Raw genomic sequence first — 24,062 nt, 5'->3', positions numbered from 1 at the left:
TAATATTGCACTGTCACCCGACTTACAATGTAAGTCATGTATACAAATTTTCAGGTTCATCGGAAACCGGGAAGTGGTTGCAAGATTTGACCCGTACATACATAGTTAAAAAAAATGTATACTACGTCGGTGGCAAACAAGCATACGGCCCACTTGATGGTAAGCAGTCTCCGTAGCCTATGTACGCCGGCCACTCCAGAGGAGTTACATGCCCGTTGCCGACCCTAAACCCCCCCTCGTTGAGCTCTGGCAGCCTTACTCGCCGGCAGGCAGGAACACTACACTATGAGTAGGGTCTAGTGTTATTTGCGGTTTTCTGTAAGGTGGAGGTACTTCCCCAGTTGGGCTCTGCTCTAGATCTGGAATGACATCCGCTGTGCTGTGCCCTACCACACAAAGCGAGATAACATTCACAATGCCCATACCTATTTGGCTTATACTACTATAATGACGTACCCGGGTCCGAAACATACAGTACATTGCAAGTTAAATAAAAGCTTGTAAAATATGGACACCCTACCGCTCGAGGGTTATTTACAGACCAGTCTTTGTTAATTGTTTCATAACAACGTTTCTGGCAATAAAAAAAAATACGAATAAAATGTTGGTCAAAAGTTTATTTGTATTGTGTGCGTTTTTTAATTGTGACGTTAGTGGCCAGATATGTAGAAAAAGGACCGTGTAAGTAAAATTGTTCTGTTACAAAATAAGTTTTACATTTAAACGAATGACAAGAGCCCAATCTCGAAAGTTTTCATTCCAGATTTAATTTTGATTATTTTGATCTGTTTTTTGGATTGCTTTGATTCCAGTTTTGATCAATGAAGGCTTTGGTCACTATTTTTAAATTTACATTTACATTTGTTTAGAAACCAAACAGTCGTAAAATCATAATCAAGTATGCAATATCATCATCATATCAAGTAAGCTGTATCATAACAAAAGGAAGATACAACAAAAAGACCTGGAGGTTCGTTTAATTATAAATTATGTTAACTGAAATAAATATAGTTAATAAATAAATAAATATTATAGGACATTTATTACACAAATTGACTAAGTCCCAGAGTAAGCTCAATAAGGCTTGTGTTGAGGGTACTTAGACAACGATATATATAAATATTTATAAACACTTAAATACATAGAAAACACCAATGACTCAGGAACAAATATTCATGCTCATCACACGAATAAATGCCCTTACCAGGATTTGAACCCGGGACCATCAGCTTCGCAGGCAGGGTCACTACCCACTAGGCCAAACCGGTCGTCAAATCATAGTTATAGCTATTTTTCGTATATCACAATTAAACCTTGTCAACAGTCTTGCAAATCATTGAAAATCGGGTTTGGAAAAAGGCTCTCTATCTAGACATAAAATGAAGTATCTAGTGAATTCACAATAAAATGAAATGCGTAAAAATGGTATTCTATTAAATTATAAAATAACCTATATTCGTCACACATCGTCACTTCGTCTTCATTTTGTTTATTATGAATATTATACTAAAACTTATTTACAAAATCTTAAATATTGAATTAATAGAGGAATTATTATGATTGAATAGTGCGGCTTCTTAGCTCGATTATAGAAACACGCCGATTTTAGTTTTTTTTATGAAAACTGTGAAAGCTACAATCGAAAAAACAAGGAGAAGTATATTTTCCATAAAATTCTCTACAATATTGTCTTTGAAAGTATATTTTTAAGACTTATAGTTTTCAAATTATGATATTTTCCAAGAACATGCCAAGTTTCGTGCTTTCTGCCGGATGGGTCCATAGTTGAGGCTCAGAAGCCACACTATAATGCTAGCTAACCCAAACTAAAGAACATTTATATCAAGTAAGTTACACTCATATCTTGGTTAATAAAACTTAATTCCAAAGTATGCATTAGTACTTAAAACCTAGGAATATGTTTATGTATATATATTCCTAGGTTTTAGGCACATGTAGCCGACTGCAGCGTATCAAATAGGGGGAGGCCAGCCTGTCCCCTATCATTTTCATGATGGTGTTGGGGCTGGCGCGTACCCCTGGCCCTTTAGGCGGGCCAGGGCAGATTCGTATTGAGACAGTTTCGTTATTGGACCCGAATCTGAGTAAGCCCGACTCTGTAGAGGCCAGATTCGCCATAGGTATCTTTCTGAACAAAACAATATCGACATACGACTTATGATATAGAAGTCACTTTCTTTTTAAAACAATTTCTGAGTAGGTCAGATTCGTATATGGTCCCGTGACATGACAGTAATACGTCTGATTGGTAATAAGTTGGGATAGGATTTATGCAGTTTCTTATCTCATCCGATTAGCAACGATTCGATTAAAATATTAAGCAGATTCTTTTAATGATGAATTCTGGAAATAACGCTTTCTTATTAGGACAGATTTTATGTATATTTAATTTCGAAAAGGCCAGGTACAATCAGCAGATATCTGAGATACTGGCCACTTTAAGATTAAATATGATAAAGTAATTAATAGATAGTTCTTAATGACAATGTCACAATGTTTATGTGATTTTCTGACCTACTCAGAATCCGGCATTATGAGAATCTGAAGAGCTAGGAATTTGAGATCTTTAATAACCTGACATCTTAGGAACTTGGATAACTAATAAAATGCTCTATACATTATCGAACTTACTCAGAATCAGAATTAAATAGAAACTGGCAACATTAGAGTCATACTTACTCAGATTTTGGCCTAAAACTCAACTGGTTTAATACGAACCCGTCTTGCCCCGCCTAAAGGCCCCTGGCGTGTATACTTACTAAAGCCCGCCTTACTCTTTCGCCGTTGAGGCAATCCGTCTCTGGAATTCCCTCCCTCTCTTTACTCGACAAGCCCCAAGCAAACCTGTCAAACGACTACTTCGCAAGCATCTTCTGTCAGAAGAATTTAAATAAGGTTCTCCATCATGTATATGTACATAAATTATATGTATTAGCAAGTATTAGTCTTTTATACATTATATAAGTAGTAGTATTTAACTATGTATATATTTTTAATATTATTTGACTTCACGTTTAAATTTTTCCTTATTATTTGTTATTAATTTCTCCTGCACCAACAGTTTCTGTTTGACCCAGTGGTCTGTTGATTCCACCTATTAAACAGGTTAGCGAACAAACAGTTGAAAGTGAGATTTAGAGGTACAATCTTATATCATAATACTCATAATTTTTGTCCAAAATATCTCGGCGCAACCCTTGACAGGAGTTTGACGTTCAAGAACCACCTTGATAAGCTGTCAGGAAAACTGAATACTAGGAACAACATAGTCCAGAAGTTTACGGGAACAACATGGGATGCTAGAGCTGCCTGCCTAAAGACTACGGCTATGGCCCTCGTTTACTCGACGGCGGAATACTGTGCACCGGTATGGATAAATAGTGCACACGTGGCCAGAGTAGACATTGAGCTGAATCACACAATGAGGATTATTACGGGCTGCATTATACCAACACCCACCTGCTGGTTACCGGCCCTCAGTAACATTGCACCACCGGACATTCGCCGTCAAAAATGTCTAGCACGGGAATTCACTAAAATGTCCGATAATACTCTGCTGCCCATCCATGAAGACCTTTGTAATCTCAAAAACACCCGACTTAAGTCCCGAAACCCACCAGCTAAAACCTTTCACATACATTGCTATGTATGTGCACACACACATGCACATGCACATGGAAAGATAGCCAAGCGTGGTTGCAAGAATGAGAAGCCCAGCAACACAAATTAATCAACACCCTCTATGAATTTAGCACAGATGAGCGGCCCAAAGGGCTTAGTGAAAGCCGGCAAATATGGTGCAAACTGATCCGCCTGAGGACTGGGTTCGGTAACTGTTCGTACCTTTGGCACAAGTGGGGATGGAGCGAATCGGCGGCGTGCGAGTGTGGAGATCCGGAACAGACTATACACCACATGGTGTTCGAGTGCCCCATTACCAAATACAACGGACCTGCTGAAGATTTCAAAAACCTAACGAAGAATGCCAGTTTATATCTGCATAATTATACATTTTGAATACTTTTTGTGCTATTTTTTTTAACCAGTGTGTAACCGCCATACGATAAATAAATAGTGGTTGACTGTTAGAGAATGCCTTTTGGCATTAAGTTCGCCATTTGTAAATTTTTCTTTATTTGTGCAATAAAATTTAAATGAATAAATAAAGGCGAATTTATCTTGCGTTAAGTCTCTTTTTGTATGGGATTTTGAGTTTCCAAAACGTTCCTGGCGCGCTGTTTCTAAATCCCATACAAAATGAGACTTAACGCAAACGTGTACGTCACGTCATGCTATCGAATACATTTACACTAGGGGTTCTGTTTTTACTTTTGAAGATAGCCTACAGACATGTTTAAATTTTTTCTCGCAGAGTAACCAAATTGGAATACGAGCAGTACAAATATACGTACGTCGATCGATACACGAAGAAGAACTGGTTTGGACGAGTGGTCTACAAAACCAGGATAAATTCCGCTGTAGGGACGAGGCCGGTTCAAGTAAGTTGTGAAATTATTTATTATAAAACATTGTGGGAACGTCATCTACCATCCCCTAAGCAGCTTATAAGTATTACTAACGTCTTTAATGTTGGCATAGATGTTGATAATCTAAACCTACTTCAATCGTCTCTTAAATATTTTCACAAAATATCTCACCCTCAAAAATTCATCATTTGTAATCGCACTTTTTTGATCTACGAATGGGGACGAATGTGAGCCAGATGCCTTATCTTATGTGTACTTATACCTATTTATATAATTGTTAGTTTTGTCTTCGTTAAACGCCGTCAAGCATACCTACACTTGATATAAGACAGTGTTTAATTCCAAATTTACATACATACACGCCAGTTTTCCGGACGAGTAGACAGAGACGACCGATTTCCACTTGCTACAATCCTGTCATACCTCTTTCGCTTCCTTTACTTTCATAACATTCTTCATACCGGCTCGCCGGTTTAGGGTGCTCTTGACCTGGCCTCTATTCAGGATTTCCCCGATTTGATCAGAGAAAGTCCGCCGAGGCCTACCCCTTCCAGCTCCCTATTCTACTTCTCCCTTATACACTCTCTTTGTTAGCCTTCTTTCACTCATTCTTATCACGTACCCAAACTTTTCAACTTTCTCAGTTTTTGTCATTACATCTTCATACAGCTCTCATAATCTTAAATATTGTCACATTTATGTTTATTGGCAGAAGCAAGAGGTCGAGTTCGTGCCGTCATGTTGCGATGGGTACATCAGGACTGACAGCGGATCATTAGCTGAGTAAGTCCATAATAATAAGTATCTACAGGGTGTTTTTATAAAAATCCGTTAAAATCGAGGTATATTAAATTAGCCTCCAAAAAGCTTGCTGTGCTCAACAGATTGAGACAGTATTCCACACCGGCCCACCGCCTACAGCTTTATAAGACGCAGTTGCGCCTACACATGGAATACCGTTCTCATGTTTGGGCAGGGGCACCCCAGTACCAGCTTCTCCGTCTGATTATTTCGGATCGGCTTGACTCCTTCGAGCTGTGTAGAGATGTGGCCACGCTCTGCATTTTCTATCGCATGTAATATAACGGGGAGTGCTCCGAGGAATTTTTCGGATTATTCCCTGCCGCTTCTTTTCGCCATCGCCCTACGCGACGACATTTCCATCCTCACCACTTAGATGGTTGGCAGTCCTCAACTGTGCGTTTCTTCAGTAACTTTCTGCCTCGCACAGCTAAACTGAGGAATGAATTGTCGCCTGCGGTATCTCCGGACCGATACAACTTTCAAGAGAAGAGCGTACTCCCATCTTAAAGGCCGGCATCTCATCCTTATGGTGAGCGACAAAGTGGGATGTTCTGCAGGCCACGGTCACCTTTTATTGAATTAATCATTTTTGTCTTTCAGCATAGAGTGCACACCAATATGCACGCCGGCGTGCGAGAACGGGAAATGCATATCGCCAGGCGAGTGCGAGTGCAACGAAGGCTACTTGTTGGACGACGACAGCCCGCACAAATGTTCGCCTACCTGTGAACAGTGCCTCCACGGAACCTGCGTGGCGCCAGATGTGTGCTTTTGTGACTACGGTTACTCTACACAGAACGGTAAATCCCTACTGATATTATAAATGTAAAAGTAACAAAAAATTTGTGTCAAACCCACACAAATGTTCGCCCACTTGGTAGGAGTGCCTCCATGGAACCTGCGTGGCATCAGATGTGTACTTTTGAGACTGCGGCTATACAAAATGGCATGGAATTCTAAAGTTACGCAAACTTTTCCCCGACTTGGTCGCGATAAAATATGGAAGCGCGATTTTTTATAGGAAATTCGACGTTCATGTACTAATCAAAGTAGTTTGAGTTATGTTAGGTCCATAAACGGTGCTTAAAAACTATCTAGGTGATCTAGGTCGTGTTTTGTTAAAGCGGCAAGTTACAAACAGCTGTATTTTTCTGTCTATCTCACTTTTATGTAAATGTTTACTTTTTATTATTATCTTCATTTATTTTTCTTCTTATGTTAGGCTTTTTACAACATTAATATAAAAGTAAAACACAAAAATACGTACAAAAACATATAAACATTACAAAATTATAAAATACCTACCCTAGGGTGCCGCCAGCAGCGGGGTAGGGCCCAACCTGCCGACGGTCAGAGCCACAGAGAGAGGAACCGCCGGACTATCCGCGCCGTGTCCAATATCACTTCTTCATCTGCCTTCTGCATCTGATTATTATTATTATATATTATTTTATTTGATACATTAGCAGCTCTAGGTGCTGATGCGTGTATATCGCAGCACTTATGTTTATTTTGCACTTTTTAAAGCTCTCAAATATATCTAGTCTATTTTTGAAAGAAATTACCGACGAAATAGTTTACTGTAATAATCTACAAAAATCCTCAACTATTAATGCATCTTACATAATCCTTGATTTATGCCTCCTTATTCCTGAGATTTCGTTTGACAATCCGTTTTACATTTACAGGAACATCATGTCTACCAATTTGCTCAGAGCCCTGCGTCAACAGCGCCTGCGTCGCTCCTGACACCTGTCAATGTCACTCCGGCTACAGAAAAACTGACAGCAACCTCTGCACCCCTTATTGTTCCCACGGCTGCCTTCACGGGACATGCACTGAGCCCGAAACTTGCATTTGTAACACTGGATGGCAGAAATCAGAAATAGGCGAATGTATACCTAAATGTGATGTCAAATGTGGAAATGGCACCTGCACTGAACCTAATCATTGTACTTGTAATCAAGGATACGTAGCTAATGAAGAACATGATCCTGTATGTGTACCACATTGTGATGTTGGATGTGGTAATGGTACTTGTGTTTCACCTAATACTTGCAAATGCGATGAAGGATACAGAGTTGACAATAATAAAGATCCTAAATGCGTACTGCAATGTGATATTGATTGTGGTAATGGGACTTGCATAGCACCGAACGAATGTAAATGTCATACAGGATATAAAATAGACAGAGGTAGGAATCCAATGTGTATACCAGAATGTGAAAACGATTGTGGGTCTGGGATTTGCATAGCACCGAATAGATGTGAATGTCACAGAGGATATAAAGCCGATAGAGAAAGTAATCCAGTGTGTACACCACAATGTGATGTCAAATGTGGAAATGGAACTTGTATTGCACCTAACACTTGCAAATGCAACACAGGTTATAAAGAAGACAGAGATAAAGACCCAATATGTACACCCCATTGTAACATGGAATGTCGTAACGGTTTATGTATAGCGCCAGATCATTGTCAATGTTATAAAGGATATGAAATTGATAGAAGTAATTTTTCAATATGCGTACCAAAATGTGACGCTTGTAGTAATGGATATTGTGTGGCACCTAATACTTGTGTGTGTGATGATGGATATCAATTAGATGAAGGAAATAATCCAGCGTGTATACCCCACTGCGATAACAGATGTGGCAATGGAACATGCGTAGAACCTAATGTATGTAAATGTTTCCCAGGTTATAAATTAGATATTGATAATAAATGTGTACCAGACTGTGGACATTGTGAAGGAAATTGTTTTGCTGTAGGTCAATGTGAATGCGATGAACCTTTTAAAGCAACTCGAATTACTGCAGATGGTCACGAATGTAAAGGTAATAATGACAATTGCACGCAAACTATTTGTAAAATAGATATAGCAACTACAGAAGGTATATCGTATGGATACGATGATATTGAGACGAAAACTACTGTTGAACTGAGACCTACAACAAATAATATAGACAGGTTTGCGTTTAATGGGTCTGTATATGATGATTATGATGGCCTTCTTAATAATTCAGTAGAACTAGACAATGATGTAGAAAATCAAATAAAGGGAAGCGAACATTGGTAAGTAAATACCTACATGATTTTTACGGTTACCTAATGTTCCTTCTATCTTCTAAGGAATGTTTAAAATAAGTAAAAAAGTATTCCAAACATGTTCTTTAAAAGTACTGATGTTATAAATTAAAATAGATGCACATTATCTTATCATTATTGAATGATTGTAGTTAAAAAAAATCACTTTCCCTCTTCAATATGTTTTTAAATGTTGATCCTTGCTAAAGTGTACTCAATCTTTTTTGTATAAAATTAAGTGTAAATTATTTAAGTTTAACACCATGTTTTTGCTAATGGCCACCGTTTACGAGTTATTTATGTTTTAGGAATTCAAACATTATGAATTCAATTATGTTATTTATAATTATAACATATTATATATATCGTTGTCTAGGTACCTACAACACAAGCCTTATTACAATATTTTTCAGGATGCAGTCAAAATGGGCGTATGCAGTAATATCAATAGTCGTCATCATTTTGGCTATAATTCTTGGTTCGCTGGTCATTTTCCGGACCAACATAATAAACTGTTGCACAGGAAGCGGAGATTATAAAGTTGAAGGTACTTTTTCCTTCATATCCCTATTGCCTATATACTCGTATCCCTGCCGATGAAGCCGATGGTCTAGGGTATGAATCCCGATAAGGGCATTTATTTGTGTGATGAACACAGATATTTGTTCCTGAGTCATGGGTGTTTTCTATGTATATAAGTATGTATTATAGGTGACCTATACCCCACTAATACCCACCCTTACGCATACCCATAGCTTTGCTTAGTTTGGGGCTAGATTGAACTATGTAAGATGTGGCCTAATATTTATTTATTAATTTACAATAAATAAATAAATATTATGGGAAATTATTACACAAATTGACTAAGTCCCACAGTAAGTTCAATAAGGCTTGTGTTAACATTATACATTACGCATAAAATATATGTAGTGGTGGTAGTGTTACTATAACTAGCTTAGATCTAAAATAGGCCTTTGAGGCATTGCACCAAGGATGCTGGCGGCATGTGTTCATTGTATCGCAATACTGATTCGTTGTGCGAGGAAGCCGCCAGCTCATCGGTCACCAGTTACGTCAACCAGACGCTTGGCGATGTTGTAAAAAAACTTGTACTCGCTGGGACCTCGTGGACCTAGAGTTATAACGCCCGCGTCCCCCATGTTTTTATTTATTAATATCTCATGCACAAATCAGCGTAAGCGATCGTCAAGGTCGTATCAAAATATGATCAAATTCGTAAAAAAACATGATAAAATTTGGAGCGGGTTCCTTGACAAGCGTGGGTCACACAGCAATGCCATTTTGTAATGAGGTCCAGATTATTTTGGTCTTAATGAAAAACTATCATTCTTTTCAGATAGGACAACCGATGACCCAGACGAAGAACAGATCTCGGAAGGTAAAATGCGATTGTCCACAATTTTGAAAAAGAGAAAGGAAGAAGACAGTGCCAATGTAGTATAAGAATAAAGTTGAATATATATTTATACACGAGTTCGTGTTTTTAATGCTTTTCTAAGAACGCGAAAGTTCTTATAACTTTCTAGTTCTTATAACCGGTAAACCGGTTTTACCGGTAGTTTATAAACCGGTTTCGAGCCTTGCCAGTAGGTACACGAGTAGGTACTCGTATATGTACACTGAATTTACTTTAAATTTTCTGTACCGTTTCTGCATGATTAACTTAGAAAATTACGAACTTTACGAATAGAAAGTTTACGTTTTATATTAAAACTATACAGCGGGATTGCATATTGCTATTTGAGTCTACCACACAATATTAAATATAATACACATTACATTATACAATTAGCCTGTTTTCAGAAGCGTCAAAAACAATTAAATTTACCTGCTACTGTTATCATTTAATTTTAATTATAGACTTAATTAAATATTAAAGCTATAAACTAAATTGTTTCAACCACAGACCTGGATAGACGCAGGACGCTAGAAAATTTATAAGTTTTTTAAAGATAATTATGAATTAATGAAAACAAGGTCTAAAAAATGTTAGTGCTTAAAAGTTTATTAGTGTTGTGTGCATTTTTTAAGTGCAACAATGGCCAGATATGTTCGAGAAAGACTGCGTAAGTACCTGTTTGAGGATGTGAGTATTAAAATTATTTTGTGTCTGATGTCGTGTGCCTGATGTCAATTATTATTTCAATGTCTGATGTCAATTATTATTACTATTAATAAAAACAACCATCGAAAAACTTTTAGGGCTCCTCTACACGATGGGCCATCAACCATCATACTGGTCCACTAAGATGGGCTAGCGTGTAGAGAGGGTAGTCGGATGGCTTATGGCGCGGAATGGCGATGGGTTGGCCACGGTGTATGTTTTTCGTCCGCACATCAAAGATAGTGGGCCAGCGATGGTGCGTACGCATCTACACGTGGCCCATTCCATAGTGCGTGCGCTCAACCATCGCATGGCCATCTCGCTAGTCCAGCGCTGGGCCATCGTGTAGGCATGGCCATCTCGCTGGTCCAGTGCTGGGCCGACGAATAGAGGAGCCATTAGGTTATACTTACATCAAATGCTAACAAAATCTGTCATATTTCTTTAGGTTTTGTCACGGTGTGTATTGCTAAATGGCTCAACAATTAAAGTCCGTGACTCTACATCTACAATTAGTATATATATATATACTTTTCTACACAGGGTGACAAAATGGGTAAAAGAAGATACCACTTATTCCGTTAAAGAGAAATCTTGCTTCTTGCTCGTGTTTTGCAAGTCTTCAACGAAAACTGATCATGACAGAAGGCCTGTGCAAGTAAGTAATAAATAAATATTATAGGACATTATTACACAAATGACTAAGTCCCACAGTAAGCTCAATAAGGCTTGTATTGAGGGTACTTAGACAAATAATATATATATATATATATATAATATAAATATTTATAAATACTTAAATACATAGAAAACACCCATGACTCAGGAACAAATATCAATGCTCATCACACGTATAAATGCCCTTACCAGGATTTGAACCCGGGACCATCTGCTTCGTAGGCAGGGTCACTATTACCCACTAGGCCAGACCGGTAGTCGAATAAATTCATATACTTTGTTGATTGTTGCTATGGAACCCCAAAGGAAAATACAGTTAGCTACTTTCCTATTCAATTAATGCATTACTAAATATAAATTGTATATATTTTTTTTATTACTCATATTCCTACAGCGTCATCCATAGTCACACAAGGAAACAAAAGTATGTAAAACGAAGAGTAAGGAAATATTTAACACTTTTGCCATGGTGTTATAAATAAATTATGACATTTTTATACAGCTATATGAGTTTATAAAAAAACCGGTCGTAGTAAAGAATGAGAAAAGATGATGATACGTATTAAATTTAACAAATGCTAGTTAAATAGATAGAAAATGAGTAATTTATCACATTAAAATAGACACAAAAAAATGGAAATGATAAAAAATACACGACATTTTATTGAAAACAATATCAATTTTCTTCTTTTCTATGCGACGGCTTCGTGGTCGTGATTGTGAAGTTCCATAGCAATCTAGCTAGTCGTTTTAAAATGAGATCATAACTATATTTGTATGGAGAACTGCGGGCCTACCGCGAAAACCGAATCTCGCAAATTGCGGGGATCTTTCTCTTTTACTCTCACTAAGACGTACTTAGAGTGACAGAGAAAAATGTCCGCAATTGAGGGACTTCGATTTTCGCGGTTGTAGCCCTGAGCTTGCTGCGGACTCTTAATGCAATGGCGTCAATATAAACATTTGGTCCTCAAATGAAACCGGATCGACTGATAGTATTTAAAAACTTGTCATCTAATGGCTCTTTCCCACTGAGTATCCCGTTATTTACGGGTACTCTTTTCTACAGGATCCCGTTTTACAGCGCGGCTTATTTGGGCGATGACTCGCGAATGCGACGCGGCGCGGCGGCCCAACGGCATTCGGAGATCGCCCACGCAGGACACTTCCATAGGTATCAAAGGATTGAATTCACTCGCATTCGCGTTTCGCGCTTCGCGTTCGCGAGTTATTCGCTCAGGTAAGACACTGCCTTAGCAGTATGCCGCAAATAGAATGCTCGTGTAATATTAGCAAGTACATTACTAAAACGGGATCCTGCAGAAAACCGTACAAAAACTGGATGTTCAATGGAAAAGAAACCTAACCTATATTCTAATTGTCTCAACAAAGCCAATGTGCGCCGAGGGCCGATTGACACTATGATATAACTGTAAAAAGATGGGTTTCTAACATTTCAGGATTATTTTACAGAAAAAAGAGTTTATTGATGTTCCAACATGTTGCGATGGATACCAAAATACTGCTCCTGCTGGGTAAGTTTCTACACATATGTTGTTTTCAAGATAAAGGATCACATTGTCGCTTGCCATAAGGACGCTCTGAGAAACAATTTTGTCCGTATGTGGCTATATGCATTTTCGTAAAATGTGGTACCTTTTGCTTGAAAACGTCACATATAATAGTTCCTAAAGTCCGTCTAAGCTGTCTGCAGTTAATTGGCAAGTGACACAGTGTGGGAGCGCGAGCTAGGTATCATAAAACGTTTAATGACTCACCACGCCGTAGCGTACACGCAGCGTTTTGGGTTTACACATTGGACTAAAAATACTGCGGACGGAGTATCGGTAAAACATAACTAGGATTCCATCATCCACCGATTTCCTGGTATTTACGCGTGACACACACACATTGACAGTTATCTCTATGCCCTCATCCACCAATTTGCCGTCAGTCGGGTCGACATGTCATTTGAGTAAATTGGTGGAAGAAAAATAAAAAATATGCCGACATGCGTGGTCAAGTGTTATAAGTATTATACAGATCAGACGAAAAAAAGATATGGGATAACTTTTCATAGGTCAGTATATCAATTATAATGTTATCGTACGTAAAATCACGATATTTTAATTTCAATTTCTGCGGAACAGGAGTATGACCAGTATGTCGAATAGGGTAATTTCCCGAAAGTAGGGTAATTGATGCCCTTCTTATTAAATCGTTATGTACCTATAAGAGATTAATTAGGTAAATGGATAAATTATTGATTGCGTATTTCAAGATAAGTCCGTATGGTAATTTCCCGAAAATAATGAGATTAAAGACACTTTTATGACTAATATTTGATAGTAAACCTTTGTTTGTTGTGTATATTATGTTTTTGTTCAAAATCAAATATCTCTAATGTCTTTTAACAATTGGATCCATCTAATGTTAAATATTATGATTTTATATGTGTTTGCACGCGGTGCATGTAATTTGAGTCCGTAGATATGGTGCGCATGTGTTAAGACTTATAAAAGACCTACGTAGATATTTGTAATTTAGTCTATATTTGATTAAAAAATATTTCAGGATTATTTTATACTTTTATAATAAATAATCGATATTTATAAATTTTCGATCATAATTTATCATAATTTCCGATCTGCAACATATTTTTTGTTTAAAACTTATGGTTTAAAGAAATGTTACAAGAATAAATTTAAAAAAAAAAAACAAACTGATATCATCCCGATGCTAAATATTATTTATTATTATTTATTATTATTTAAAATTATGTTGGCACAAAGTAACATTACGCATTTTCAAGACCTATTAAATCAGGTACATATTTAATGTCAAACATAAAACAGTGCATTTTTTTTTATTTTAAAAATAATTATTACATCAGGGAGAATATGTTTTACATGGTATCACTCGTCTACACGCACACTTTCAAACCATCCGCCATTCCAGTGTCACAGCTTGTCATAAGTCAAATTACCTCTGATAATATCTTTACTCTATGGTTTACACCATATATATTTTGCCGCGTAAACGGTGCGTCAACGCCTTTTCCTGTTCTCCCACCGGAAAGCGTCATCTTTCGGTCGTGTACGCTAATAATAATTGATACCAGAGCAAGCAAAAACAATCAAGAGGGCCTTTACCAATTGGAGTGGTGAAAATTAATATAGGGAGCGTGCATGAACTGCAGGCACAGGAGCCGTCAGATTTTTGGCGCGAGGCGTAAATGTGATGTTTTTTGTTCCGATGTAGCCCATAAGATGGCAGAACCTACTATGCACAACAAAACACTTGACGTGTACATGTGCATGCTTATGGTTCCGATTCAGGCCACAAGATTGCAGACCCTCCAACGCGCACGGTCTCTATTCATATATTTCGTTTATTGCTGAAGAATTTTCAAATAATACGGACGTTTTAAGTAATGCCATATGTCAAAACTTCTTTTCTTTTTCATATTCTACACTTGGGATGAAATCTAAGTTCAGGAGTTGACTAGGCTAGTTTCAACGTATAAGCTATATTATATTGGCCAATGCTACTTTTCTATAATTTAGTTTATTGGTATGAAAACTAGCCAAGACTACTAGCTCTCTAATGTTCTAATTCTGGACTATCTTCTTCTTCCAAGCGTTGCCCCGACATTTTGCCACGGCTCATGGGAGCCTGGGGTCCGCTTGACAACTAATCCCAAGATGTGGCGTAGGCACTAGTTTTTACGAAAGCGACTGCCATCTGACCTTCCAACCCAGAGGGTAAACTAGGCCTTGTTGGGATTAGTCCGGTTTCCTCACGATGTTTTCCTTCGCCGAAAAGCGACTGGTAAATATCAAATGATATTTCGTACATAAATTCCGAAAAACTCATTGGTACGAGCCGGGGTTTGAACCCGCGACCTCCGGATTGCAAGTCGCACGCTCTTACCGCTAGGCCACTAGCGCTTCAAATTCTGGACTATAATGGAATAAAATCCTTATTTATATCCAAAATCAAAACTGCAAAAGTGACCCTTGGTAGGAGGTTAGACGCAGTGCATTGAGTTTGATGCTATAGTGACTATAGTATAGTCCAATTTGTCATGCATGTTTGTCTGTCAAATAGTTTTCGATTTTATAATAAGCCCCAACATAAATTCAAATTTGAATACCAATGAATTTTGACCCGCCGGTTCATTGGTAGACCGCAGGCCAGGAGCATATATCGTCAGTCATCCCCTCCCGGCTGATTCTTTGTCAGATGAGAGTTTATTATTATTATTAAAGTACATCCACATCATAGACATTATAACTTACACTAAAAATATTTTAAAAGGTAATATACAACAATTATGGAATACCTAACATTGTTCCATAACTAAAAAGAGGAAAACAAGCCACAAAAGAATATTGTGGGGCTTATGGTGTGTATCGCAGGCGGGGACCAACAGAGGGTTACTTATAGTAATTTTGGTTGTTGGTTGTTAAGTTCACCATTTAGCAGAATGTTACTTATAGTAGATACCCCTATAATGGAACAGGAACCGGTAATGGGATATAAAACCACAAATTTTGTAAAATAAGTTTATAAGCACTGGTAACATTTTACCATAAACAAGAGTCATAGAGCTTCTTAAGTGTGATGTTTCATTAAATTTGCTTTTTTCTTAAGAAATTGGGGCCAAGTCAAAATTTGTCGTGGAACTGGAAAAAAATTCAGTAAGAATTCTTGACAACTCAGCTAAGAGAGGTGAGTACGTATTTTAAATTATAATAATATATTTACTTCATGTAAAATAGAATGAGTTTTGTTAATTGCTTTTACCATTAGAATTCGTATACAAAACATTGTGTTGTTACGCCAGAGAGCTAAAAAAAATATTGCCCAATCCCATCATAGGAGCTGTAAAACTGCATACCTCCTATGATGGGACAATCTTATACCATGTGGATAAAGAAATATATTTTTCACGTCAGCAGCTGGAACAGGGGTAATTTGCTGCTTAAAAACAGTGAGCAAAATCGCATTTTGCTCACTGAGTGAGACAAAATAACATTCAAGTGACCTTCATATTCGAATGTCATTTCAAAGTGCGGGGCCTAATACATGTTCGAAGTATTTGGATTCTATTGTCTTTGTCCCTTTCACGGCATTAGCAAAAAGAAAGAGACAAAACAGTGCATACGTAATTCAACGACATATTGACGGTTTATAATAAACCCCCGAAATAAGTCAGACCGGATCGTTCCAAAACACCCTACGAGTCTTCATTCGTAATAATTAATTAATGAAATCAAAATTTAAAATTTAATAAAAATACCATATTTTACGTATTTTATTCTACAATCAAAACAATATACTTATACAAATTTACGCAATTGTTACGCAGTAAATAATTCTACTTAACGATTTTTAACGATCTCTGCTATAGTTGACAAATAGTAGTATCCGCAATTCGGACCGTATCTTACAAAGTTTTTTTAACAAAAAAAAGTTGACGATTGAACTGTCAATTGATGTTCGTTAATTCATTATTTTCGTATCATTTTATTGAAATTTCTTTCGTTTTGTTTTATCGCGGTAATTAAAGTTAATTGTTAGAATACCTTCAGAAAACATGAGTGAAATAGTGATGAAGACGGATTACATTTTTTCAGGTTGTATTTTTTGATGGCTGACTGACGTGAGCGTGACTGATTTACATCTCGTGCGCTTTTGAGTCCCTTACTGCGCTCAAGATTCTTCTTTATAGAATCTTTCGCTTGCACGGGACTCAAAACAAGCACTCGAAGAAATATCAAACTTTGCTCTCTTGTTGTACAAATAACTATATTCTTGTGGGGCTTGTTTTCCTCTTTTTAGTGTGCAGTCGGGTTTTTTGTTTTTTGTTTTTTTTTGTATTACTTTTTAGTTGTTTTTATTTAACAAAAATTTTGTAGATTATTGTGTAAGTACCATTTGAAAGTTCTATGACGACGACCAGATTCAAGGTGTTTCCTTGCAGTTTATACCTGACGATCCTAATAAAACGAAGGTGGGGGATCCTAAAAAAAAATACTCCCGTGATCAAGACGAATCTAACGATACCTCATACATCAAAATCCATCAAGCCGTTTAGGCTACAGGAGGCCACAAAGAAACATACATCCATAAATACACTCGAAAAACATTACACCTTTGGCAGTCGAGTAAAAAATACGCGCCTTATCGCTTTATGTCCGCGAAGTATGCATAATGTGTAAATTGCGTAACCGTTTATTAGGAACGCCTGATGGAATGCTACATGCAAAAATTCGTATTTCTTCTATTACTATCATAAAAAGGTAAAGCGCTTATTTTTTACATATTCGTGCGACTAGCTGACGTTCGTACCACCGGGATACAACCGGCTGACAACAATAGCATTTGAACTATCTTCTGACAAAGTATTAAATGGGAGGCGATGACTAATTTTTTTTACGTGTTTCGTTGGCTGCCATTCCTAAATCCACCAACGGAGCGGCAGCTAACGCCCACGAGGGTTCATCATACCTAGCTAAATCTGTTCCTAGCTCGCGGTCTATGGGTTTAAATCATTGAAAATGAGCTAAAAAACCCTTTCAATAAAAATATCGTATTACCAGTCCAGATGCGGAGGAAGTCAATTTTGTAAAATGTTCCTTGTAGGGTGAGTGCTAAAGTTATTGGCCCATCCATAGTTCCATTCTATACAATAAGACTTCTATTGTCTTATTTATTTCTTTCTGTTTTGTTAATAGTGGCCAATAACTATAGCAGTCACCCTAAAAGGGGACATTTCACAAAATTGAACTTTGCAATGATCATGTCTAAATTTAGAAACATTATAAATATTATAATAGAAAATGACATCAAGGAAAATACACCAGTTTTCCGCAATAAACACCATTTAAATATTTATAGGATGTAAAATATAAGGGATAAGGTAATTAATAAAATACCCTATCCTTTTATAATGTTGCTGTTATTACCATACGGACATTATATTTTACAGTTTAGTACAAATTTGAGCCTCGGAGAATCGAAATCATCTCGCATCGGCTTCTGAATTACTTGTATAGAGAATCCGAAAAAAATTGTAGCAATATCTTAAACAGTTCCGATCATTTAAATTCATTTTATATTTATTTAATAAATAGTTTTAGGCCAATTTCAATTTAAAGAAACCTACGTATATTAAATTTAATGATCAGACATAGAAGTTTTTGTGGCTAAAACGAGTGCTTGAGAAAATGAAATTTCTTTAAATAATAACATCGATAAGTCTATCATAGATTAATAATTAAAAGATGTAAATTCTACTTGCTGCTATATACCGGGAATTTCAAGAATGGAAATCAATTACAAATCCGACCATAATTTCTTTATTACATATTATATTAAGTATTTAAAAATAAAAAGGTAAACTGTAGAATACAGTGTCAAAAAATAAGAAAACTACCAATGGTGTTATTAGAGAAGATATCGAACGTGTTGTGTTTTTGCGGTAGCTATCTGTTAACGCTAAGGTAACATCTACGGAAGGTGGAGGTAAGGAAATAAATCTCTATGTACCAAAAAGTGATATCAAAAAACGTTAAATAGGTGGCACTACAATACCTAGAATACTTGCACAAAAAAATCAAATCATAGACAGCGCACTTCACTCCGTCAATAGCGCCTAGGTTCTTAGCTACTCTAGCGCTACTCTGGAGAGATTTGGAACTATTATTTATAGCTGACAGCTGGACTCTTTTGCAACAGTTCTACCATAAGAGATGTCACTCCTCTTGATTCCACACTACGTAGTAACATCGATAATAGACATGTCAATATTTGATTTTGTCAATCACTTTATTTTGCCACAAAAACTACTATGTCTGTTAATGCATACCTACATAGCATAGTGATTCCTGAATTTTAAATATTTAACTTCATTTTAAAATTTTGTACTCTCTTTTCTTTTTTAAAGTCTTTTGTATTTTATGAATGACTTACGCTAGAACTAGAACAATCCGGGTCCGGGCCATAGCTACGGTGATGTGAAGTTTTCTATAGAAAACTGAAGTGTCGGGCGCCCAAACGGGGTGATTTCTATAGTAATCTAAATTGTATTTTTTTTATTATTTAATGCATCTAAGATTAATTGTTTTGAAAAGATGTGTCCCGCCGAGTTTCTTGCCGGTCCCCTTGGGATACCCACCTCCAATTGAGGGGGGATTTAAATCTTCTCGGGTGTAGGGTTAGAGCCGGTGTAGCTTTATTTGACGTTCATAAGCGCATTGTAATATGCCTACTTGAATAATAAACTATCTTTATTTTTAAGCCCAGATGGTTCTATAAATTGTTTTTTTAGTATTAGAAATAAGATTAAGATTTGTTAATAATTCACAGCAAATATGTAACAATTATAAATCATATACGAATAGTTACAGACTTTTGCTTTCATAAGTAATATAAACTATTTTTTTAAAAGCGTTATTCAATCATTTTCAATAAAGACACGTCAAGTACCCCTAGTGTAAATATTTTCGACAGCGAAACGTGACGTACGCGTTTGCGTTAAGTGTCATTTTGTATGAGATTTTTGACTTTCCAAAACGTCCCGCTTGGCGCGCTGTTCAAAAACCCATACAAAATGAGACTTAACGCAAACGCGTACGTCACGTTTCGCTATCGACTAAATTTACACTAGGGGTACAGGTTGTTTAAATTTTTTCTAATTCTAAAAAACGAACGTAGTGTGTCTTCATTTGCTCTTCGTCATTTCTACAAATTTATTGTTTTTAGATTAAAGTATGACCATTGCCTTATTTGGTTAATCTGTACCCCTAGTGTAAATATTTTCGACAGCGAAACGTTACGTACGCGTTTGCGTTAAGTGTCATTTTGTATGAGATTTTTGACTTTCCAAAACGTCCCGCTTGGCGCGCTGTTCAAAAACCCATACAAAATGAGACTTAACGCAAACGCGTACGTCACGTTTCGCTATCGACTAAATTTACACTAGGGGTACAGGTTGTTTAAATTTTTTCTAATTCTAAAAAACGAACGTAGTGTGTCATCATTTGCTTTTAGTCTTTTCTACAAATTTATTGTTTTTAGATTAAAGTATGACCATTGCGTTATTTGGTTAATCTTTGCAAGAAAAGTGTTGTAACATGTTGCTGAGGAGTTTTTTCTTGATGTGTGTGTTTTGCATGGCCCACGGTGTCAAACTTTGCAAATCCAAATTAGGACCGTGAGTACACTAAGAGTAATTTACATTCAAAGTATTGTTGTATGCTGTTTAAAATATTCATATCCAATTAATTAATCATATCAAAATTTATCTATTTACTGAAAATGATTTTTTTTCTTCATAAAATACTATAATTACAAAATAAACTAAAATTAAATTAAGACTAACTATAATAGATCGAAATTAAAACTATAATAAATCTAAAAAAGGCCCCTGCAGCATTAAATTAACCATTTATTTTTACTTTTTTTTTTGAAGCAGTGGTGGCCGAGTGGATATGACGTCCGACTTTCAATCCGGAGGTCGCGGGTTCAAATCCTGGCTCGTACCAATGAGTTTTTCGGAACTTATGTACGAAATATTATTTGATATTTACCACTAGCTTTTCGGTGAAGGAAAACATCGTGAGGAAACCTGCAATACATCTGCGAAAAAATTCAAAGGTGTATGTGAAGTCCCCAATCCGCATCGGGCTAGCGTGGGGACTATAGCCCGACCCCTATCGCACATGAGAGGAGGCCTGTGCCCAGCAGTGGGACGTATATAGGCTGAATTATATTATTATATATATTATTATATATTTTGGTTAGGTTTTCAATAAGTTGTACTTTTAGATTTACTATTTTTGTTAAATTTATATTTTACATGTTGGTATTTGTTGAATAAAATATTGTACATAAAATAAATAATTTGTAGCAAATTACTTTAAATATTGATTATATTTTCTAGCCAACAATATTATCATGTGCAAAGTTATATAGTAATTTAATTGGAATCTTTATAACGATTACAATTATTTAACAAGAACATAATACATATAAAACTTAAAATCTAAATCTAAAAATAAATAAAACTAATCTTAAAATAAATAATTAAAAACTATCCCCCTGCGGCATGGTGCTGTAGATGCTGGCAGCATTTCCTCGTTGTATCGCAATACTTATTCTCTGTGCGAGGAAGCTGCCAGCTCTACGATCACCGGTAGCGTCTGCTATTTTTTTGGCTAATTCCTTAAATAGTGTAGATGCATTCGGACCCCACGGGCCAAGGGTCTCGACGCCAAAAGGTACGAAATCGTATTCGGGGCCGAGACCCCTATATTTGATCTTTTGTTGATCTATATTTGATTTTTTGTATAGTTGTCAAATAATTTATAGAAACGTTGCGCCCGTGAAAGCGCCGACATTTAGAAACGTAATAAAAGAGCCTCGGTAGAGATTACCATTTGACCGTTTGGCGTTGAAACTCTAATTCCATCGGGTCCCGGCGCGCACAAATTTTGCAGAAATCGCGAAGCGTCTGGTTAACGTAACTGGTGACCGAAGAGCTGGCGGCTTCCTCGTACGTATCATTATTGCGATACAACGAGGAAATGCCGCCAGCATACTTGGTATAATGCCTAAAGGGCCTATTTTAGATTTAAGCTAGTTATAGTAATCCTCATATATATCCATTATGTGTATTGTTATAGTAAATAAAAGTTATTTATTACAAAAATAAAATTATAAGTTTAGTTGTTTTTCAAAGGTAGTGTGTTACAGAGGTCCAGTTTGCTGCGAAGGGTACATTAGGACATCATCAGGATCACTATTTGACAGGTAAACATGTTACTTAGATCAAAGCCAAAAACTGTATAAGTAGTAAGTATAAGGTATTTGTTAAGTGGGAAGAATAGCTTTGCGATCCTAGCGAAATAACGGTACTTTTTCTACGAAATTTAATTTCGGGAGAAAACGTTTTCCACTAACTAAATCTTAACAAATCAGTTTGATTTTGATGTCGATTGCTTCAGCATAACATATTCTAGGTTTATAGGTTACGCATGTTTTTACATATTTTTTTTATTGAAAAAAAAAGGAAAACCTGTAAATCTAGTTTTTCGTTGTGTCAATCATAAAGGAACAATTTGACAGAGGCCGCGCCACTGATAACCAGCTCTGACACTGCAATGGCGGATGCTTTCAATGTGTGCGTGTCACGAACGTATACCTAGGCGGATTGAGTACATTTTCTCTAGTTTGTTAAGAACACCTTTGCGATAAGGTTCAATTTATTTTGGCAAAAAAAATGAGAGCGCCCTCCACTTTAGGTACGACTTCATGGATTAATATCTTATTTTGCAAAAGATAACCTGATAATTGTTTAAAATATCTATGAAAATTTATCCTGTCTCTTTTTTTCTTTCAATCGGTATTGCAATTTTGAGTATTTAATTTTTTTCTTCGAAAAATTAATGCACTAACGTCTCAATTCGACTGACGGCAGATTGGTGGATGAGGCCATAGAGGTAAATGTCAAAGTGTGTCACGCGTTAATACTAGAAAATTGGTGGATGATGGAATCCTAGTTGTATTTTTGCGAAACTACATCCTTAGTATTATTCTAGGTCCATGGTGTCAATAAGATCATAGAGAAATAAGAAGTAATAGAGTGCTCATTCCATACGTCAGTTTTGGTATCAAAATGCTTATTATTTATAAACGCAGTCGACATCTAGCATCGAGTAGCAGAACTCTTAGTAATGCTACTCGACAATAGATATCGCAGCAAACAAAAACTCTAATGCTCAACGATTTTCAGCTAATATTATAACCAGAGTAAGTGTAGGTGTTGAAAATAGAGTTACGGTTACTCTGAATATTGATATCCAAGCTAGCGAAAGATTCCAAACCACGAGCTACGAGCGAGCTTAGCGAGTGGTTCGAGAAGTAGAATCTTGAGCGTTGCGAGGGTTTGAGTTAAACAAACTTTGCCTTCGAGTGAAACACAAAAATTTTGACCATACTAACGCGAGGAAAATACTAGAATAGAATAGAATATTTTTTATTGTATAACTTTGTACATACAAAGGTGGTCTTTTTTTACATTATAAGTGTCAACAGTTGCCTGCTAGGGCGTACAATTTTCTTATGGTAGGAAACTATACTAACTATGAAATACCAAAAAAATCTAACCAAATCAAATCCAAATTTTCGTAATAAGAAATGTATCATTCAAAATCATCATTTAAAAGTACATTGTACCAGAAAATAGGTCTGATAAGAAAATAACTCAAAATTTGCATCTGATTACTTTGCCCTACATGTGGTACTTTCTCATTCGTTTTAAAACAATTAAGAGGGCCTTTACCAGTTGGTGTGGTGAATATTAGGCTTAACTGGTGTCAAGCGGTCAGCTCAAAAATATTTTTCATTCTTTAAGATATAGTATCGATTAAAATGTAATAATTTTGAGCCATTTTATTGCAGAAATTAAGATTTCATCTACTTATACTTTTCTCTAACGTTGTTTATTTTCTGTTCTTCTCAGGATTGAGGTTTCCCTTAGGTAATACTTACCTTATTTATGCTTTTTAATTCGAATTCCAGTCCGCGCGAAAATTTGGTTTACTAAGTTTAGCCTTTTGGACATTAATAAGTGCCCTATTTATTCTCTTTAAGGGGGCGTCCATTAATCGCGTCATACGTTTTTGGCTTGTTTTAGACCCCCCCCCCTCCCCCATGGTGATCTTTGGTGATATTTTCAGGACCCCCCCCCCCCCCCATCCAATATGACGTGTATTTTTTTCGATAACTAAAGAACAGTTTTCTAACAAATGAACCTAAGTACACGTGAAGGATAATAAGGGCGGAAAACT

At 36.5% G+C, this 24,062-nt stretch overlaps 1 protein-coding gene across 1 annotated transcript; it reads left to right on the top strand.

Annotated features, from left to right (window-relative positions):
- The first annotated feature begins 283 nt into the window (after positions 1-283).
- Positions 284-9,893, top strand: LOC133520843 (cell death abnormality protein 1-like). Its single transcript, XM_061855527.1, has 7 exons — positions 284-681; positions 4,394-4,520; positions 5,221-5,291; positions 5,913-6,112; positions 7,001-8,387; positions 8,813-8,946; positions 9,757-9,893. Exons 1-7 carry the CDS (start codon positions 602-604, stop codon positions 9,861-9,863), a joined length of 2,106 nt encoding a protein of 701 aa, XP_061711511.1. The 5' UTR covers positions 284-601; the 3' UTR covers positions 9,864-9,893.
- The last annotated feature ends 14,169 nt before the right edge of the window (positions 9,894-24,062 follow it).

Source organism: Cydia pomonella, chromosome 8, assembly GCF_033807575.1.
Source record: "Cydia pomonella isolate Wapato2018A chromosome 8, ilCydPomo1, whole genome shotgun sequence".
Lineage (NCBI taxonomy): Eukaryota > Metazoa > Arthropoda > Insecta > Lepidoptera > Tortricidae > Cydia > Cydia pomonella.
Note: the sequence above shows the minus strand (reverse complement) of the source record. Positions and strands in the feature narration are given on the sequence as shown.

Coding starts and splice junctions, on each gene's coding strand:
- LOC133520843 (XM_061855527.1), top strand. CDS start 602: ATGTTGGTCAAAAGTTTATTTGTATTGTGTGCGTTTTTTAATTGTGAC. Junction 4,521..5,220: donor TAGGGACGAGGCCGGTTCAA/GTAAGTTGTGAA, acceptor GTTTATTGGCAG/AAGCAAGAGGTCGAGTTCGT. Junction 5,292..5,912: donor GACAGCGGATCATTAGCTGA/GTAAGTCCATAA, acceptor TTTGTCTTTCAG/CATAGAGTGCACACCAATAT.